This window comes from Somniosus microcephalus, chromosome 2 (genome assembly GCF_052327205.1).
Source record: "Somniosus microcephalus isolate GS21.2 chromosome 2, FLI_Smic_1.0, whole genome shotgun sequence".
Classification (NCBI taxonomy): Eukaryota; Metazoa; Chordata; class Chondrichthyes; order Squaliformes; family Somniosidae; genus Somniosus; species Somniosus microcephalus.
The window spans coordinates 1,669,003-1,685,643 of record NC_140988.1 but is presented as its reverse complement, the minus strand read 5'-3'; the positions used below and the strand labels follow the sequence as shown (position 1 = coordinate 1,685,643).

At 45.1% G+C, this 16,641-nt stretch overlaps 2 protein-coding genes across 6 annotated transcripts in view; one reads left to right on the top strand and one right to left on the bottom strand.

Moving 5' to 3' along the window:
- gne (glucosamine (UDP-N-acetyl)-2-epimerase/N-acetylmannosamine kinase) overlaps nt 1–16,641 on the bottom strand; it is a 467,449-nt gene that overhangs the window by 272,667 nt on the left and 178,141 nt on the right. The window lies entirely within an intron of this gene.
- dcaf10 (DDB1 and CUL4 associated factor 10) overlaps nt 1–16,641 on the top strand; it is a 57,604-nt gene that overhangs the window by 31,459 nt on the left and 9,504 nt on the right. The window contains exons 4-6 of one of the 2 annotated variants that reach the window (XM_086005462.1): nt 1,504–1,706; nt 9,587–9,703; nt 11,777–11,922. In XM_086005462.1, coding sequence (XP_085861588.1) covers nt 1,504–1,706; nt 9,587–9,703; nt 11,777–11,922 — 466 coding nt within the window. The remainder of the gene's footprint in view (nt 1–1,503; nt 1,707–9,586; nt 9,704–11,776; nt 11,923–16,641) is intronic. The other variant, XM_086005471.1, reaches the window with a different exon arrangement.

The window sequence follows — 16,641 nt, the reverse complement described above, 5'->3', positions numbered from 1 at the left end:
CTTGATTTCTCTGACTTCCACTTTTGCTTTTCTCCTTCCTGTCTTTTGCTTCTATCCTTGCTTCCCTTTCCTCTGTCTCCCTGCACAGGTTCCAACCCCCTGCCATTTTAGTTTAAACCCTCCCCCACAGCACTAGCAAACACTCCCCCTAGGACATCGGACCCGGTCCTGCCCAATGCTCAATGGATTGCGTTAGAGGCTCAGTCCACAATCCACTAGATTACAAAATGGGACAGGGGAATGTCTAGGGATGTTATTTGTATAGACTTCCAGAAGGCATTTGATAAAGTCCCTGATAAGAGACTGTTCGCTAAAGTTGAAGCTCATTGAATTGAAGGCAAATTATTGATGGTTGTGGTGGTTGAAGGTCAATCATCACTGCCCCAGGACATCGCTGCAGGAGTTCCTCAGGGCAGTGTCCTAGGCCCAACCATCTTCAGCTGCTTCATCAATGACCTTCCCTCCAACACAAGGTCAGAAATGGGGATTATCGCTAATGACTGCACAGTGTTCAGCGCCATTCACAACTCCTCAGATAATGAAGCAGTCCATGCCTGCATGCAACAAGACCTGGAGTGATAAGTGGCAGGTAACATTCGCGCCACAGAAGTGCCAGGTAATGACTATCTCCAACAAGCAAGAGTCTAACCACCGCCCCTTGACATTCAACAGAATTACCATCACCGAATCCCCCACCATCAACATCCTGGGGGTCACCATTGACCAGAAACTTAACTGGACCAGCCACATAAATACTGTGGCAACAAGAGCAGGTCAGAGGCTAGGTATTCTGCGGCGAGTGTCTCACCTCCTGACTCCCCAAAGCCTTTCTACCATCTACAAGGCACAGTAAGGAGTGTGATGGAATACTCACCACTTGCCTGGATGAGTACAGCTCCAACAACACTCAAGAAGCTCGACATCATCCAGGGCAAAGCAGCCCGCTTGATTGGCACCCCATCTACCACCTTAAACATTCACTCCCTCCACCACCGGTGTACTGTGGCTGCAGTGTGTACCATCTACAAGATGCACTGCAGCAACTCGCCAAGGCTTCTTCGGCCGCACCTCCCAAACCTGCGACCTCTTCCACCTAGAAGAACAAGGGCAGCAGGCGCATGGGAACACCACCACCTCCAAGTTCCCCTCTAAGTCACACACCATCCTGAGTTGGAAATATATCGCAGATCCTTCATCGTCGCTGGGTCAAAATCCCGGAACTCCCTCCCTAACAGCACTGTAGGAGTACCTTCACCACACGGACTGCAGCGGTTCAAGAAGGCGGCTCACCACCACCTTCTTGAGGTCAATTAGGATTGAGCAATTATTTGCTGGCCTTGCCAGCGACGCCCACATCCCATAAACGAATATAAAAAAAAGCGGCAGCAATGCTACATCTGTAGCTGATCGCCGTGCTCTCACTGTGGGAATTGGGAGCATTAGCTTGCATGCATTACTGGTTATAATAACTCTAACTTTCATTTTGTCTTTCTTTGGAAACAGATGCACAGAAGATGGCTGTCCACACAAAAAATTCTTTCACACCCGTTACCTAATGCGAATGCGTTTAACACCAGATTGTTCAAAGATGCTAATATCAACATCATCTGGTTATCTTCTAATTCTTCATGACCTTGATTTAACCCAGGCACTGGAAGTTTCCAGTTACCGCAGTTTGAGAGGCAAGCGTTCTGCTTCAAATACAGGTTAGTTGAGTAATCATTCTAGCTTATACAATAGCAAAATACTGCGGATGCTGGAAATCTGAAATAACAACAGAAAACGCAGTTCTGATGAAAGGTCATCGACCTGAAACGTTAACTCTGTTTCTCTCTCCACGGATGCTGCCTGGCCTGCTGAGTTTTTCCAGCGTTTTCTGTTGTTGTTTAATCATTCTAGCTTGCTTGCTTCCAAAAGTTACTGCCCTGAAAGTCTCACTGCATTTATAGAATCTAGTTTTATTGATTTGTAAGATAGGTTTCAAATGTTCTGTTAAAATTCCCTATCCACAATACATTTTGAATTTTGTATTGAGTACTGTGCTATGGAAAAAAGTTCTTCATCTGCTCCTTGTCTTACCATTGCACCAACAGTGTGAACAGTATTAATAAGTTGTCTTGTTTCTCCTCTACTAGAAGCAGTGAGCCATGCGAGGCAACAATTTCTCACACCCACAATGATGCTTTACTGACTATATAGTGATGACTAGTAATTAGGAGGCAGCACTCCTGCTTTTCCCCTGCAAGTCTTGATAGACCAAAATTGAAGGCAATTGGACAAAGCTACCTCATTGATTAGGGAGCTGATTGCATTAATGCCTAACTTGTGGTTGCATTCCATTTTGACAGCAAAGTGGGTGACTCAAGCGGCAATGCAATGTAAGCTGATACTTGCTTTGTTAATGTAGCTGGCCTGAGAGACATAACCTTGGAGTAAGTATAACAACCAAGGGAACATGTTCATTCTTAAGTTCCTATCTTTGTGCAAAATATTAGAGGGAGCATGTTGCTTTTGGTTAGATTCTCTGATAACAATACAGGAATAGTTGGTTTATAAAGCATCCACAAGTTACACAAGAGCTGCCCATCCAAATATTTAATGCATATGTATACCATATCCATCCTTTAAATTAAAAGAGTTCGTTTGGTGTGTTGCCTCCCTGGTGCAAGGGTCAAGGATGTCTCTGAGCGGCTGCAAAACATCTTGGAAGGGGAGGGTGAACAGCCAGTTGTCGTGGTGCATATAGGCACCAACGATATAGGTAAAAAGCGGGATGAGGTCCTAAAAGCGGAATATAGGGAGTTAGGAGGTAAATTTAAAAACAGGACCTCAAAGGTAGTAATCTCGGGATTGCTACCAGTGCCACGTGCTAGTCAGAGTAGAAATAGAAGGATACTTCAGATGAATACGTGGCTAGAGGAATGGTGCCAGGGGGAGGGATTCAAGTTCCTGGGACATTGGAACCGGTTCTGGGGGAGGTGGGACCAGTTCAAACCGGACGGTCTGCACCTGGGCAGGGCTGGAACCGATGTCCGAGGGGGAGTGTTTGCTAGTGCTGTGGGGGAGGGTTTAAACTAAAATGGAAGGGGGTTGGGAACCTGAGCAGGGAGACAGAGGAAAGGGAAACAAGGATAAAAGCAAAAGATAGGAAGGAGAAAAACAAAAGTGGCAGTCAGAGAAATCAACGGTTTAAATCAAACGTGGCCACAGTAAATAATAATTCTAATAGGTCTAAGAGCGTTAAAAAAACAAGCCTGAAGGCTTTGTATCTTAATGCGAGGAGCATTTGTAATAAGGTGGATGAATTGGCTGCGCAAATAGAGGTAAACGAATATGATTTGGTTGGGATTACGGAAACGTGGCTCAAGGGTGGCCAGGGCTGGGAACTCAACATCCAGGGGTATTCGATATTCAGGAAAGATAGGCAAAAAGGAAAGGGAAGTGGGGTAGCATTACTGGTTAAAGAAGGGATTAACACAATTGTAATGAAGGATATTAGCTCTGATGATGTGGAATCTGTATGGGTAGAATTGAGAAATACTAAGGGGAAAAAAACATTAGTGGGAGTGGTACATAGACCTCCAAACAGTAAGGCGGAGGTTGGGGATGGCATTAAAAGGGAAATTAAAGAAGCGTGCAATAAGGGCACAGCAGTCATCATGGGTGACTTTAATCTACGTATAGATTGGGCCAACCAAATTAGTAACAATACTGTGGAGGAGGAATTCCTGGAGTGTTTACGGGATGGTTTCCTGGACCAATATGTCGAGGAACCAACCAGAGATCAGGCCATCTTAGACTGGGTATTATGTAACGAGAAAGGATTAATTAGCAATCTTGTTGTACGAGGCCCCTTGGGTCGGAGCGATCATAATATGATCGAATTCTTCATTAAGATGGAGAATGAAGTAGTTGACTCAGAAACTAGGGTCCTCAATTTAAATAAAGGAAACTACGATGGTCTGAGGAGCGAGTTGGGTAGGATTGATTGGGGAATGGCACTCAAAGGGTTGACGGTGGATAGGCAATGGCAAACATTCAAAGACCGAATGGATGAACTACAGAAGTTGTTCATCCCAGTTTGGCATAAAAATAAAACAAAAAAGGTGACTCAACCGTGGCTAACAAGGGAAATTAGGGATAGCATAAGATCCAAGGAGAGGACATACAAATTGGCCAGAAAAAGCAATAATCCTGAGGATTGGGAGCAGTTTAGGATTCAACAAAGGAGGACAAAGGGATTAATTAAGAAAGGGAAAATAGAATATGAGAGTAAGCTTGCAGGGAACATAAAAACTGACTATAAAAGCTTTTACAGATATGTAAAGAGAAAAAGATTGGTGAAGTCAAGCGTAGGTCCCTTGCAGTCAGAATCGGGGGAATTTATAATGGGGAACAAAGCAATGGCAGACCAACTAAATACATATTTTGGTTCTGTCTTCACAAAGGAGGACACAAATAATCTCCCAGAGATGTCAGGGAACATAGGGTCTGATGAAAGGGAGGAACAGAAAGAAATCAGTATTTGTAGGGAAATGGTGTTAGGGAAATTGATGGGATTGAAGGCCGATAAATCCCCAGGGCCTGATAATCTACATCCTAGGGTACTTAAGGAAGTGGCCCTAGAAATAGTAGATGCATTGCTGGTCATCTTCCAGAACTCAGTAGACTCTGGAACAGTACCCATGGATTGGAGGGTAGCTAATGTTACCCCATTATTCAAAAAAGGTGGCAGAGAAAAAGCGGGTAATTATAGACCGGTAAGCCTGACATCGGTAGTGGGGAAAATGCTAGAGTCCATTATAAAAGATGTAATAGCAGAGCACTTGGAAAGCAGTGACAGGATCGGACAAAGTCAACATGGATTTACAAAAGCTAAATCATGCTTGACTAATCTACTGGAATATTTTGAGGATGTAACTGGTAAAATAGATAAGGGAGAACCAGTGGATGTGGTGTATTTGGACTTTCAGAAGGCTTTCGATAAGGTCCCGCATAAGAGATTAGCGTGCAAAATTAAGGCACATGGGATTGGGGGCAAGGTATTGACTTGGATAGAGAACTATTGACTTGGATAGAGAACTGGTTGGCGGACAGAAAGCAAAGAGTTGGAATAAACGGGTCGTTTTCCGAGTGGCAGGCAGTGACTAGTGGGGTACCGCAAGGATCGGTCCTAGGACTCCAGCTGTTCACAATATATATTAATGATCTGGACGAGGGAATTGGATGTAATATCTCCAAATTTGCAGACGACACAAAGCTGGGTGGGAGGGTATGCTGTGAGGAGGATGTCATGAAACTCCAGTACAATTTGGACAGGTTGGGTGATTGGGCAGAAGCATGGCAAATGCACTATAATGTGGATAAATGTGAGGTTATCCACTTTGGTGGCAAAAACAGGAAGGCAGATTATTATTTGAATGGCAATAGATTGGGAGAAGGGGAAGTGCAAAGAGACCTGGGTGTTCTTGTGCACCAGTCGCTGAAGGTAAGCATGCAGGTGCAGCAGGTGGTTAAGAAGGCAAATGGTATGTTGGCCTTTGTAGCAAGAGGGTTCGAGTACAGGAGCAAGGATGTCTTGCAGTTGTACAGGGCCTTGGTGAGACCGCACCTTGAGTATTGTGTGCAGTTTTGGTCACCTTACCTGAGGAAGGACGTTCTTACCATGGAGGGAGTGCAGCGAAGATTCACCAGGCTGATACCTGGGATGGCAGGAATGACGTACGAGGAGAGATTGTGTCAATTGGGCTTATACTCACTGGAGTTTAGAAGATTGAGAGGGGATCGCATCGAAACCTATAAAATTCTGTCAGTTCTGGACAGACTAGATGCAGAAAGGATGTTTCTGATAGCCGGGGAGTCCAGAACCAGGGGTCATAGTCTAAGGATAAGGGGTAAGCCATTTAGGACTGAAATGAGGAGGAATTTCTTCACCCAGAGAGTGGTGAACCTGTGGAATTCTCTACCACAGAAGGCAGTAGAGGCCAGTTCATTAAATATATTCAAGGAGGAGTTGGATATATTTCTTAAGGCTAAAGGGATCAAGGGATATGGGGAGAAGGCAGGGACAGGGTACTGAATTTGGATGATCTCATTGAATGGCGGAGCAGGCTCGAAGGGCCAAATGGCCTACTCCTGCTCCTATCTTCTATGTTTCTAGACGAGACAGAGCCTAGAGCTTCCTTTTCAGTACAACTGATTTTATGATCAGATAACACACCATACTCTTGTGTATATAAATCATCACATGTAAGAAAGACATACAGTACTAGAATTAGAAACATAATGAGCTATAATTGATAAAAGGTCCTGGCCCAGTATTTTGAACTCTCCCACCTATCTATTGGCTATGGGACAATGTGTTCAGTGGCTAGGACAAATAGAAGAGGAAAATGTAAATAGCCCTGCTGTGTCGCTGTAGTTAGCTCAATGTTTTCTGAGCCCATACCATTTATTTAGCACAGAGGATGCAGGCGCTAGAGTATAAAAGAAAAGTTAGTCTGCTGTCAAACCCAGTTTGCCAAAACTGTCCAAAAAAAGCACTGTTGCAAAAACATTTTCTGCATGAAGTGAATGCAGCGCAGTAGATTCCTCTGATGTATATGTCGTGTGACATTATGAAGAGTGCTCATCACAGATAAACTTTGTTTGATGGGGAGTAATAGTTTGGTAATTAGATCATCAATATGTAGAGCCACAATCTTGGTTAATGTTTGAGTTGCAATCCAGTGGGAAGATGAGTTAATAAGGAGGTACATTCAGGTATGGTTTGATGCTTTTTTTAAGTGGCAAGGATATATGAGCTTCGTGCTGTGTTTCTGGAGTAGACTCTTTGGGGTCGATTTTTATGTCCACCCACCCGGTAGAGACTGGGTGGGGTGGGGTGGGGCAATTAAAATGAAGACAGAAATCACCCACTCTGTTTCCACAATTATCTGGAAGACTGCAATTTGAATTTGCAGGTAGCCAGGACACCTGCCCGAAGCCGGGGGTGGGTTCTTTAAATATGCAGATCGGGCTCCAGTGACGTATCTGGGCCCCACTGCTATTTTACCAGAGGCCTGAGTGGGTGAGCAGCCGTGGCTTTCCAGCAGCCCAAAGCTGTTCGTGCAGGCGCAGTGCAAACTTGCTTCACAATTATTTTGGACCTTGCCCCTCTTAACCCATTTCTGAGCACTAAATTTATTGGCCCAGAAATTCCAGAACGGGGCTTGCAGCGCGTGCAAGCCCCGTATTTACACTTACCCCGCGCTACTGCCGATCAGCTCCAGGGACGCCTGGAATTGGTGTTTCCAGAAGAAGAATCCCGGGCAGCGTATGACGTCACGCCGCCCAGGAGTGCAGCCAGCGCGAAGTCAGGAGCGTGCAGTGCAAGTGAGACACGCCCCTTGAGGTCTCAGTTTCACTGGACACGCCCCCAATGTTTCTGTCAAGCTGCTAACCATTTTTACATGCAAAGCAGCAGTTTAAATAGGTTTTTGGAAGTTTTTTGAAGATTTTGGTAACTTTCATAAACTTTTTTAAATGTTTACATTATTTTGAGTAATCTGAAGTAGTTTTAAAGAGAATTAAAGCAATTTAAAGACTTTTAAAAGCCCTAAAAGAATTTTTTAAATTCCATTTATTTATTTAGCAATGTCGTCGTCATACGTGTCTTCACACTGTTCCCTTTGGGGAACTGTATGAAGTGGTGGAAGGATTTATGGCCATGATTAACGCTCATTCCGTGACCGTAACCATCTTTGAACCAGCCATTAGGGCGGTTAGTCCTATGGCGGGAGGGTTTTACGGGCTCCAACAAGCTATACAAGGAGGGGGGGCCACCCACACCCACGGACGCAAATATCCCACTGGATGTCAACCCAGAATTTAGAGCCGGAGCTCCGACTCCACTTGCCGGGACTGTCTGGAGCGGGGTTCGAAACCCTACCCTGATCTGGCCCAGCGGCGGGGATCCTACCGCTATGACAAAGGCCCAATCCAATTAGCAACGTGAAATGGCAGCATAGGGCTCCAGTCACGGGGAGGGAAAAGGCGCAGGAAACGTATGGGTGTCACCTTTTGTGCGGAGTGGGCCTTTTGCGTAGCAGTAAGCATCCCCGCCGCTGGGCCAGAAGGAGTAGGGTTTTGAACCCCACTCCAGACAGTCCCGGCAAGTGGAGTCGGAGCTCCAACTTTAAATTCTGGGTGGACATCCAGCGGGATGCTTGCGTCCGTGGGTGTTGGTGGCCCCCCCCCCCCCTCAGATGGGTTGTGGGAGCCCGTAAAACCCGCCCGCCATAGGACTAACCACCCTAATGGCTGGTTCAAAGATGGTTACGGTCACGGAATGAGCGTTAATCACGGCCATAAATCCTTCCACCACTTCATACAGTTCCCCAAAGGGAACAGTGTGAGGATACGTACGATGATGACCTCTTGCGCAATGCACCTCCTTGGACCCTCAGTCGCAGATGCGAGGGGGCAAGTTGTGCAATTGTTAAATTTTTTATTTTATTGACATGTAAAATGTTGGCCCAGTAATTCCCTTCCAAATGCGCTAGTACGGTCGGGGTACTTACGCATCTGGCCGGATGAAATGCCGGTTTTCAGCATGCACAGTGCATGTGGGGAAAACCGGCATTTCCTGTCCTCTGAACGAAGGGGTTCAGAGGCAGAACGCGCGCGACTGCACAGGCAGCGCGTGCGCAGTATAATTCGCCGCTTTCATTAATGCTTTCAGTGAGGTCCAGTCATTACAACTTACACATGAAAAAAGCATGGGTACAGTTGCTCCAGAGGCTGCGGAGGAAGATATTTCTTATCGTGGAGCTTCTGAAAGTATGTATGTCTGTATATATTCCTTTGCGTGTTATGTATATATTCCTTTACTTATGTGTATGAATGTATTATTTAATTATGACTTTCAGAGAAAGTAACTTATTGGAAAATCATAATTAAAAATATACATTCATACACATTAGTAAAGGAATATAAAACATACATACATATACGTAAAGGAATATATGTGGACATACATACATAACTCATTCTCACATTCCATTCACACAGCCACAATTGCTCCTTCTACCTACCGTTCTGAAAACCCGTTTTTAAAAAAAAAAAAAATTAAAGTTTAAAACTAAGTTAAAATTTCTTAAAATAACTTCCCTCCCTTTCCCAAACCTAAATATTGCATTTCATAAGCTCCTCCATAAAATATATCTCCTTCCCCAGCCAATGAACAACTTTACACTTGCTTTTTTTAAGTGCAAGTTCTAGGGACTTACCCTCACTGAATCCATCAGTGAAATCTACAAAGTTCACTGCGCAAGCGCTGCCTGTGCAGTCGCACGCGCTGTGAATAGACCTCAGGTCTGGAAATGCCGGCGTTCCCCGCATGCGCTGTTCCTGCTGAACGCCGGCATTTCCAACGGCCAGATGCGTGAGTAACCCGACCGTACTCACGCTTCTGGCCTGGAATTTCTGGCCCATTATCTTTCTGGAGCTAACTTCTTACTCTATCTCTCTTTATTTTATCAACTTACTGGTAGTTTTTGAACCATTAACTTTTAAAAGATTATCTGTATTGCTTTTATTTCTCTAGATTTGACCACGTCTTCTTGCAGTTTGCCTGGTTTACGATCACAAAATCATGAGATAGGTACAAGCCAGAACTCTGAGAAAAACCCATCACAGTCTTGTGCACAGACTGAGAGAGAAGGTAATGGCTATAAATTAGAACAGTGTATAACAATAGTTTTCTATTGTAAGCCCTGCCCCTTAAAATAAATATTTTGGCAAGTTCTTTTCATGTTAACAAATAAAATTACTATTGCAGTTTTAATTTGCTTAATTTCCATTTTAAAAGTTCTGTTTTTGAAAATTTCCCTCCTTTGGGCCTCTAGTCAAGTACCATTCCTTGGCTGAGAGTTGAGGCTGGGAACCTGAATCTAGGGATGGCAATGCTGTCGAGCCAAATGCTACAAGGTAAATAAGAATGGCCTTAGCTGATTCCTCTCCAGTTGTGGAAGGGGCAATGCTTTGTGTCCTCCATCAGTACCACCTTGTTCTAATAGATTTGAGGTAGGAATTTGTCATGTGAGGATGGATTCACAAGAACCAATATTTTTGCTTGCTTTGGTCTTTTTACATCTTTCATTAATACTGATTTTGTTTTTTCCCTTTCATCTATACTTCACTCATTGTTTTTTCATTTCATCTTTTACATTTTTATTCAATTTTTAGACAAATACCTATATTCACAGAAGTACAGATGAATATGTTTTAGTTTTGTTTCACTCAACTTATTCACCAGTTTAATGTGTCACCGAGGAAAGCAGCTTTTGTAGTTCTTACAAACTTCTGGACTGACTTCCCTTCAGTCGGCACGGGTAGCTTTTGTGAAATGAGCATTTAAGCAAGGGTTTGTATGTATGTAAAGTGACGTGATGCCTCAATAACATAATTATGACATTATGAATAGATTATGAAGGTTTTGCTTAAAATGTATTAAAGTCTGAATGCACTATTTTCGATTATCTATTGATTACGCCACCTATCAAAAATGGTTTATAAAAAAAAAAAAGGTATTCTCATTATGGAACTGAGCCATTCGGACGGGAAAGGTCCCAGGATCTATCACGGTAGTGGTAGGGGCTGAACAATTGGTGTCAGCATGGGATAAGGGGGGGAAGAGGGAAATCAGCCAGTGTTCCTGTCCCTCCTGTTATCCAGTAAGTCCTGCTGGAAGGTGTATGTATGGAGGCATTAGATGAGGATCAGATCCCCTGATTAAATAGCCTGCCTATACTCGCTAGGCTCATGTGACCGGTTCAGTGCGATACCCTGAGTGTGGCTGGCATCTGTGGAACTGTTCTGATCAAAGGTTTATATTTTCAATTATCCGATTTGTTTCCCATGATTTGTTTGTATATAAAATATTGACACAATTTATAGGAACTAAATAGGAACAACGAACGAAAGACTAGAGGTGCGCCATTCTTAATGTTATATGGAGTGAACCGAATTAGCTAGAACTGTGGGATGTTTTAATGGGACACAGATTTAAGGTAATTTGCAAAAGAACCAGGGGGAAGATGAGAATTTTTTAATGCAGTGAGTTGTGATCTGGGATGCGCTGCCTGAAAGGGTGGTAGAAGTAGATTCAATAATAACTTTCAAAAGGAAATTGGATAAATACTTGAAGGGGAAAATTTGCAGGGCTATGGGGAAAGAGCAGGGGAGTGGGACTAATTTGTCAGCTCTTTGAAAGAGCTGTCCCAGGCACAATGGGCCAAATGGCCACCTCCTGTGCTGTATCATTCTATCACACTGTAACGCAGGTGTCCTAAGGCGAGCTCAGGGAAGACAGAAACCTCCCGTGGAGCAGAATGTTGTTTTTCAAAACCTATAGCACACACATAAAGCAGAAGCCTAGAGGAGCTAAAATGTATTGCTGCATTGTATTTAATTCATTTTTAATCTCCTGTTATTTTTTGAATTAAAGCTAAGTATACATCACTAATACAAGTATATTCCCCTTTTGATGCAGATTTTAAATACTTGCATATTTTAGTGTTACAGACAAATGGAAATTCTTTTACATTTAAAAATTATACAAATGATATTTTAAAATTTCAGTTTATTGAATGTGATAATCTGTAATTCCCTGGTTCTGTAAATTTACCCAAATCTACTTTATAATTCACTAGAAATTTACAGAATTTCTGAAGCTATTGTATGATGGACATTGCATCTCAGAGCTTCAAAAATGTTTAATAATTGTGTATTGCAGCTGGATTTCCAAGAAATAGTCTTGAAGTTTTAACACCAGAGATTCCTGCAGAAAAAGATCGAGGGAATTGTATTACATCATTACAACTTCATCCCAAAGGCTGGGCTACATTAATTAGGTGTACAAGCAACACTGATGACCAAGAGGTGAGTGGCTTAAATGAGCCTTTAAGTGTAAGAGGTTCTGTTTCAATGTCATGTCATTTGGTGCTAGCTGAGTGCTTTTGTGCACCCAGCCAGCACACGGATTCTCAGGGTGACTACAGCAATGCAAAGTACTGTAGCTCTGATGACTCAGCCAGTTTATCCAGTGAGTCGCTCTGCCAAGGTGGTCAGGCTTTGATCTCCAGTCTGTGCTGAACTACCTGATGCGGTAGGGGTGCCCCTTTGGCGGGAGGAGAAGTTGTCCAGGGGCCCTGCTTCTGTTTGTCATCTGATAGTTGTACAGGAAACTCTTTTTTATCCGGCACCGACGGGACCAGTTTATCAAAAAGTTCAGATTACAGAGAGTTATAGTTAAAAGGTACGAGAGCTCCGTACACAGCAACAAATCCAAGCTTCCCTGTTGCTTAGCGACAGGTGCAAGAAGCCCGGCCACAGACCAAGCGTCCCTGTTGCTTAGCAACAAGTGCAGGGACCCCCGATTACACAGCCAAGAATCAAGAAACGGCCACTAATATGAAGAAAAACTTAACTGAACCTATTCCTGAATTTTGCCGGTTAACCGAGATTTCCGGTTGTTTGGGTGCCGGTAAATCGAGAGTTTCCTGTATGTGGACAACTGATAAAGACAGATTGAGCTTGGCTCTGGTTACTTCCCAACACTCCATAAGAAGCCGTATTTTAGATGGGTCAGTGGACGTGGCACCAGCTTACACCAGATGCCACTGAACATTTTTCAAGCACGCTCCTTTAGTGAGGGTGCCATTGATAAAATACGATGCAACCTATCTGAACTGATGCTATATTCCCCAGTTACACCTGTATCTGCCCGGTAAGGTCAATTATGCAATAAATATCTTGTGGTGCCCACAGGCCACAAATGGCTTCAATTGAACTGGTGGACACTGTAATGTATGTACCTTTAAGGGGAGAACTACTTTTTACAGCTCCTGTATACTGTAGTACCGGCAGTGACCACACCTGTATATAAACCCTGAGTAGTGATCTGTACAGTTAGTTCTAGAGTAACCCTCATTCAGTAAACACTTGTTGATCGTTCCCTGCAGTCTTTTGTCTGATTATTGAAGGACAAACATTAAGATACACGGATCTAACATTGGCGACGAGCAGATTCGCTCCTGGAGAACAGTGGAAGAAGGCCGAGTCCAGAAGCACGGGCATCGACCACGGGCAACCGCCCAGTCATCCAGCGGAGATTTGAGCATTGCAGGGGAGGCTGTCGAGAGCCAGGCTTGGCTTTCCAGTCACGGTGGTCCAGCGAAACGGGCTGGCAACAGGTACTGCGCAGACCCTTCCCGGACAGCGGCGGCTAGAGCCGACCGAGCGGCACAGAAAAAGGCCGAGCAGCATCGACGGGGGAGAGAGAGAGGGCAGAGCGCACAGGGCGCAGCCGGTGTTCAGGACCGAGCGGCGTCAACGGGGAGAGAGACGAGAGAGAGCAGAGCGCAGCCGGTGTTCAAGGGCCGAGCAGCGTCAACGGGGGAGAGAGGCGCGCAGGAAAACGCGAGGTGCTGCCATTGCCACGAGGACCGCAGAGAGCGGCATTGGCAGCAGCGCAGGAGCAGTGCACGAAACCCACAGGACGTCGCCATTTGCCACGAGGACCGCCGAGAGCGGCGTTGGCAGCAGCGCGGGAGACGCCATTTTAAGCCGCAGCGGGGAAGAAAGGAAAGCGCGGGAGACGCCATTTTAAGCCAGTCTAACCACACCCAAAAATGCCGAAGAGTGGCAGTATCACAGCGTTCGACAATGAAGTCGAAGATTGGACGACATATGTCGAACGCATAGAAGTATACTGCAAGGCGAATGAAGTGCCAGATGACAAGAAAGCGCTGGTATTGTTGAATTCAATGGGTGCAAAAACGTATGGCTTACTACGAAACCTAGTAACCCCAGAGAAGCCAGTAGAAAAGGATTTTGAAAACATAGTATCAATCCTACAGGACCACTTAAAGCCCACACCGCTGCTGATAGCAGAAAGATTTAAGTTTCACAAAAGGAACCAGCATAAAGATGAAAGTAATGCTGAGTATTTAACGGAACTGCGCAAGCTATCAAAACACTGCCAGTTTGGAACGGGACTAGCAGATACTTTAAGGGACAAGCTTGTGTGTGGGCTTCAAAGTGAAGGAACCCAGAAACGGCTTCTATCAGAAAAGGATCTTACGCTGGACAAGGCTTTCAGCATGGCAGTATCACACGAAGCAGCCGCACGGGGCGCTGCAGAGATACAACGGAGACCGCAAGAATATGGCACAAATGAAATGTCATACGGAACAGTGAAGTGCTATCACTGCGGCAGAACAACACACGACCATAATGATTGCTGGTTTAAGGACAAAGTGTGCACAGTGTGGAAAAGTAGGACACATAGCAAGAGTCTGCAGGTCGGGAAAGAAAACCAGCAGCAAGAAATCGCCACAGGAGAAGTACAAGAAGGTACATAAGGTGACGGAGAGTAGTTCAGATGAACAGAAAAGTGATACAGACTCCGGAAGCAAGGAGCTGGGTTGTCTGAAACTACATAATGTGATCAAAACGGAGGATCACCAAACTATCTGGGTCACGCTCAAGATAGCAGAAGGCCAAGTGAAAATGGAATTGGACACAGGATCAGCCCTAACAGTCATAAACCGAAGGGACTACAAGCGGCTATTCTCACATATGCCCTTGAGAGATACAAAGATTGTCTTGAAGACGTACACGAGGCAAAAAGTCTACCCCAAAGGAAAAATAAGGGTGAACGTTATATATAACAGCAAGGAAACACCAAAACTGGACCTATATGTATTGCCAGATGGAGGACCACCACTACTAGGACGTGAATGGATCTGGAAGATACAGCTAGTTTGGCATTCCATACAAGCACTGACTGTAGATGCCAAGAAGGATGACGACGTCACACCTGGACGACTGTCAAAAATGCTAACTGACGCACAAGAAGTGTTCCAGCAGGGACTCAGAACACTAAAAGGCATAACAGCGACGATCAAAATAGGGGAAAATGCAAGCCCAAAGTTTTTTAAGGCCAGATCGGTACCTTATGCGATCCGCCCAGCCGTCGAAGCAGAGCTGGAAGGTTTGGAACGTTCAGGAATACTGTCCAAAGTGGACTGGAGCGAGTGGGCTACACCCATCGTTCCTGCAATGAAGAGGTTGTTGAGTAATACGCCTGGGGAACCAAAGAAGGTTCGCATCTGTGGGGACTTTAAGATGACAGTGAACCCAGTCCTTCACACTGTACAATATCTGCTTCCGCGGATTGAAGATATTTTCGCCTCGCTATCTGGAGGGAAACGCTTCACTAAGATTGATCTGGCCCAGGCGTACCTGCAAATGGAGGTAGAAGAAGCCTCGAAACAGTACCTCACGATCAACACTCAAAAAGGTCTCTACCAATACAACCGGCTGGTGTTCGGAGTAGCATCAGCTCCGGCTATTTGGCAAAGGGCAATGGAACAAGTCCTGCAAGGGATTCCAGGGACCCAGTGTTATTTGGACGACATCCTGGTCACAGGCGAAAATGACAGTGATCACCTCGCCAACCTGGAGCAGGTGCTCACTAGATTGAAGGAATATGGGCTCCGAGCTAATCACCACAAATGCGAGTTTTTCCAGAAGCAGATCTCGTATTGTGGCCACATTATTGATAAAGAGGGGTTACATAAGTCCCCTGAAAAGATTGAGGCAGTAGTCAAGGCTCCAGCACCGGAAAATGTGTCACAACTGAGGTCGTTCCTCGGGCTGGTGAACTACTACCATAAGTTCTTGCCGAATTTGTCTACCGTACTACACCCACTGTACATACTGCAAACGGGGGTACCATGGAAGTGGAGTGATGAATGTAAACGAGCTTTCCAGAAGAGCAAAGCATTGATCACATCAAAAGAGGTGTTGGCTCATTTCAACCCAGCACTACCAATTCGGTTGGCGTGTGATACATCACCCTATGGCATTGGAGCGGTGCTGTCGCACAAATTCCCGGACGGCTCGGAGAGGCCAGTAGCCTTTGCGTCTCGGTCACTAACCTCAGCCGAGCGTAACTACGCCCAGATTGACAGGGAGGCCCTCAGCCTAGTGTGGGGAGTGAAAAAGTTCAATCACTATCTGCACGGGCAGAAGTTCACCTTGCTGACTGACCACCAACCACTTGTCTCCATCTTTAATCCAAAGAAGGGCGTTCCGGTGATGACTGCGCAACGGCTACAAAGATGGTCCCTTTTTCTAGGGGCGCACCAATATGAAATCGAGTATAAGGGCACGAAACAGCATGGAAACGCTGATGGGCTATCACGCCTGCCACTGCCTACTGCGGAGGAAGCACCAGCAGTGGATCCTGTCGAAATATTTCATTCGACTATAATTGAATGCTTGCCAGTAACTAACGCTGGTATAGAGAAGGAGACCCGAAATGACCCGACACGGTCTCGGGTATATGATTTGACAGTGAAGGGATGGCCAGCACATGGCGACTCACTGTTGCCAGCATTCTCATCCAGAAGAGAACAGCTGTCAGTATACCAGGGGACCTTGATGTGTGGATCCCGAGTGGTAATTCCACCCAAGTTAAGGGAGAGAGTGCTCAATGAGCTTCACGAAGGTCATCTGGGAGGGGTGAAAATGAAAAGCCTTGCTAGGGCTTATGTGTGGTGGCCAGGGATCGATCAGCAAATCGAGGACCTG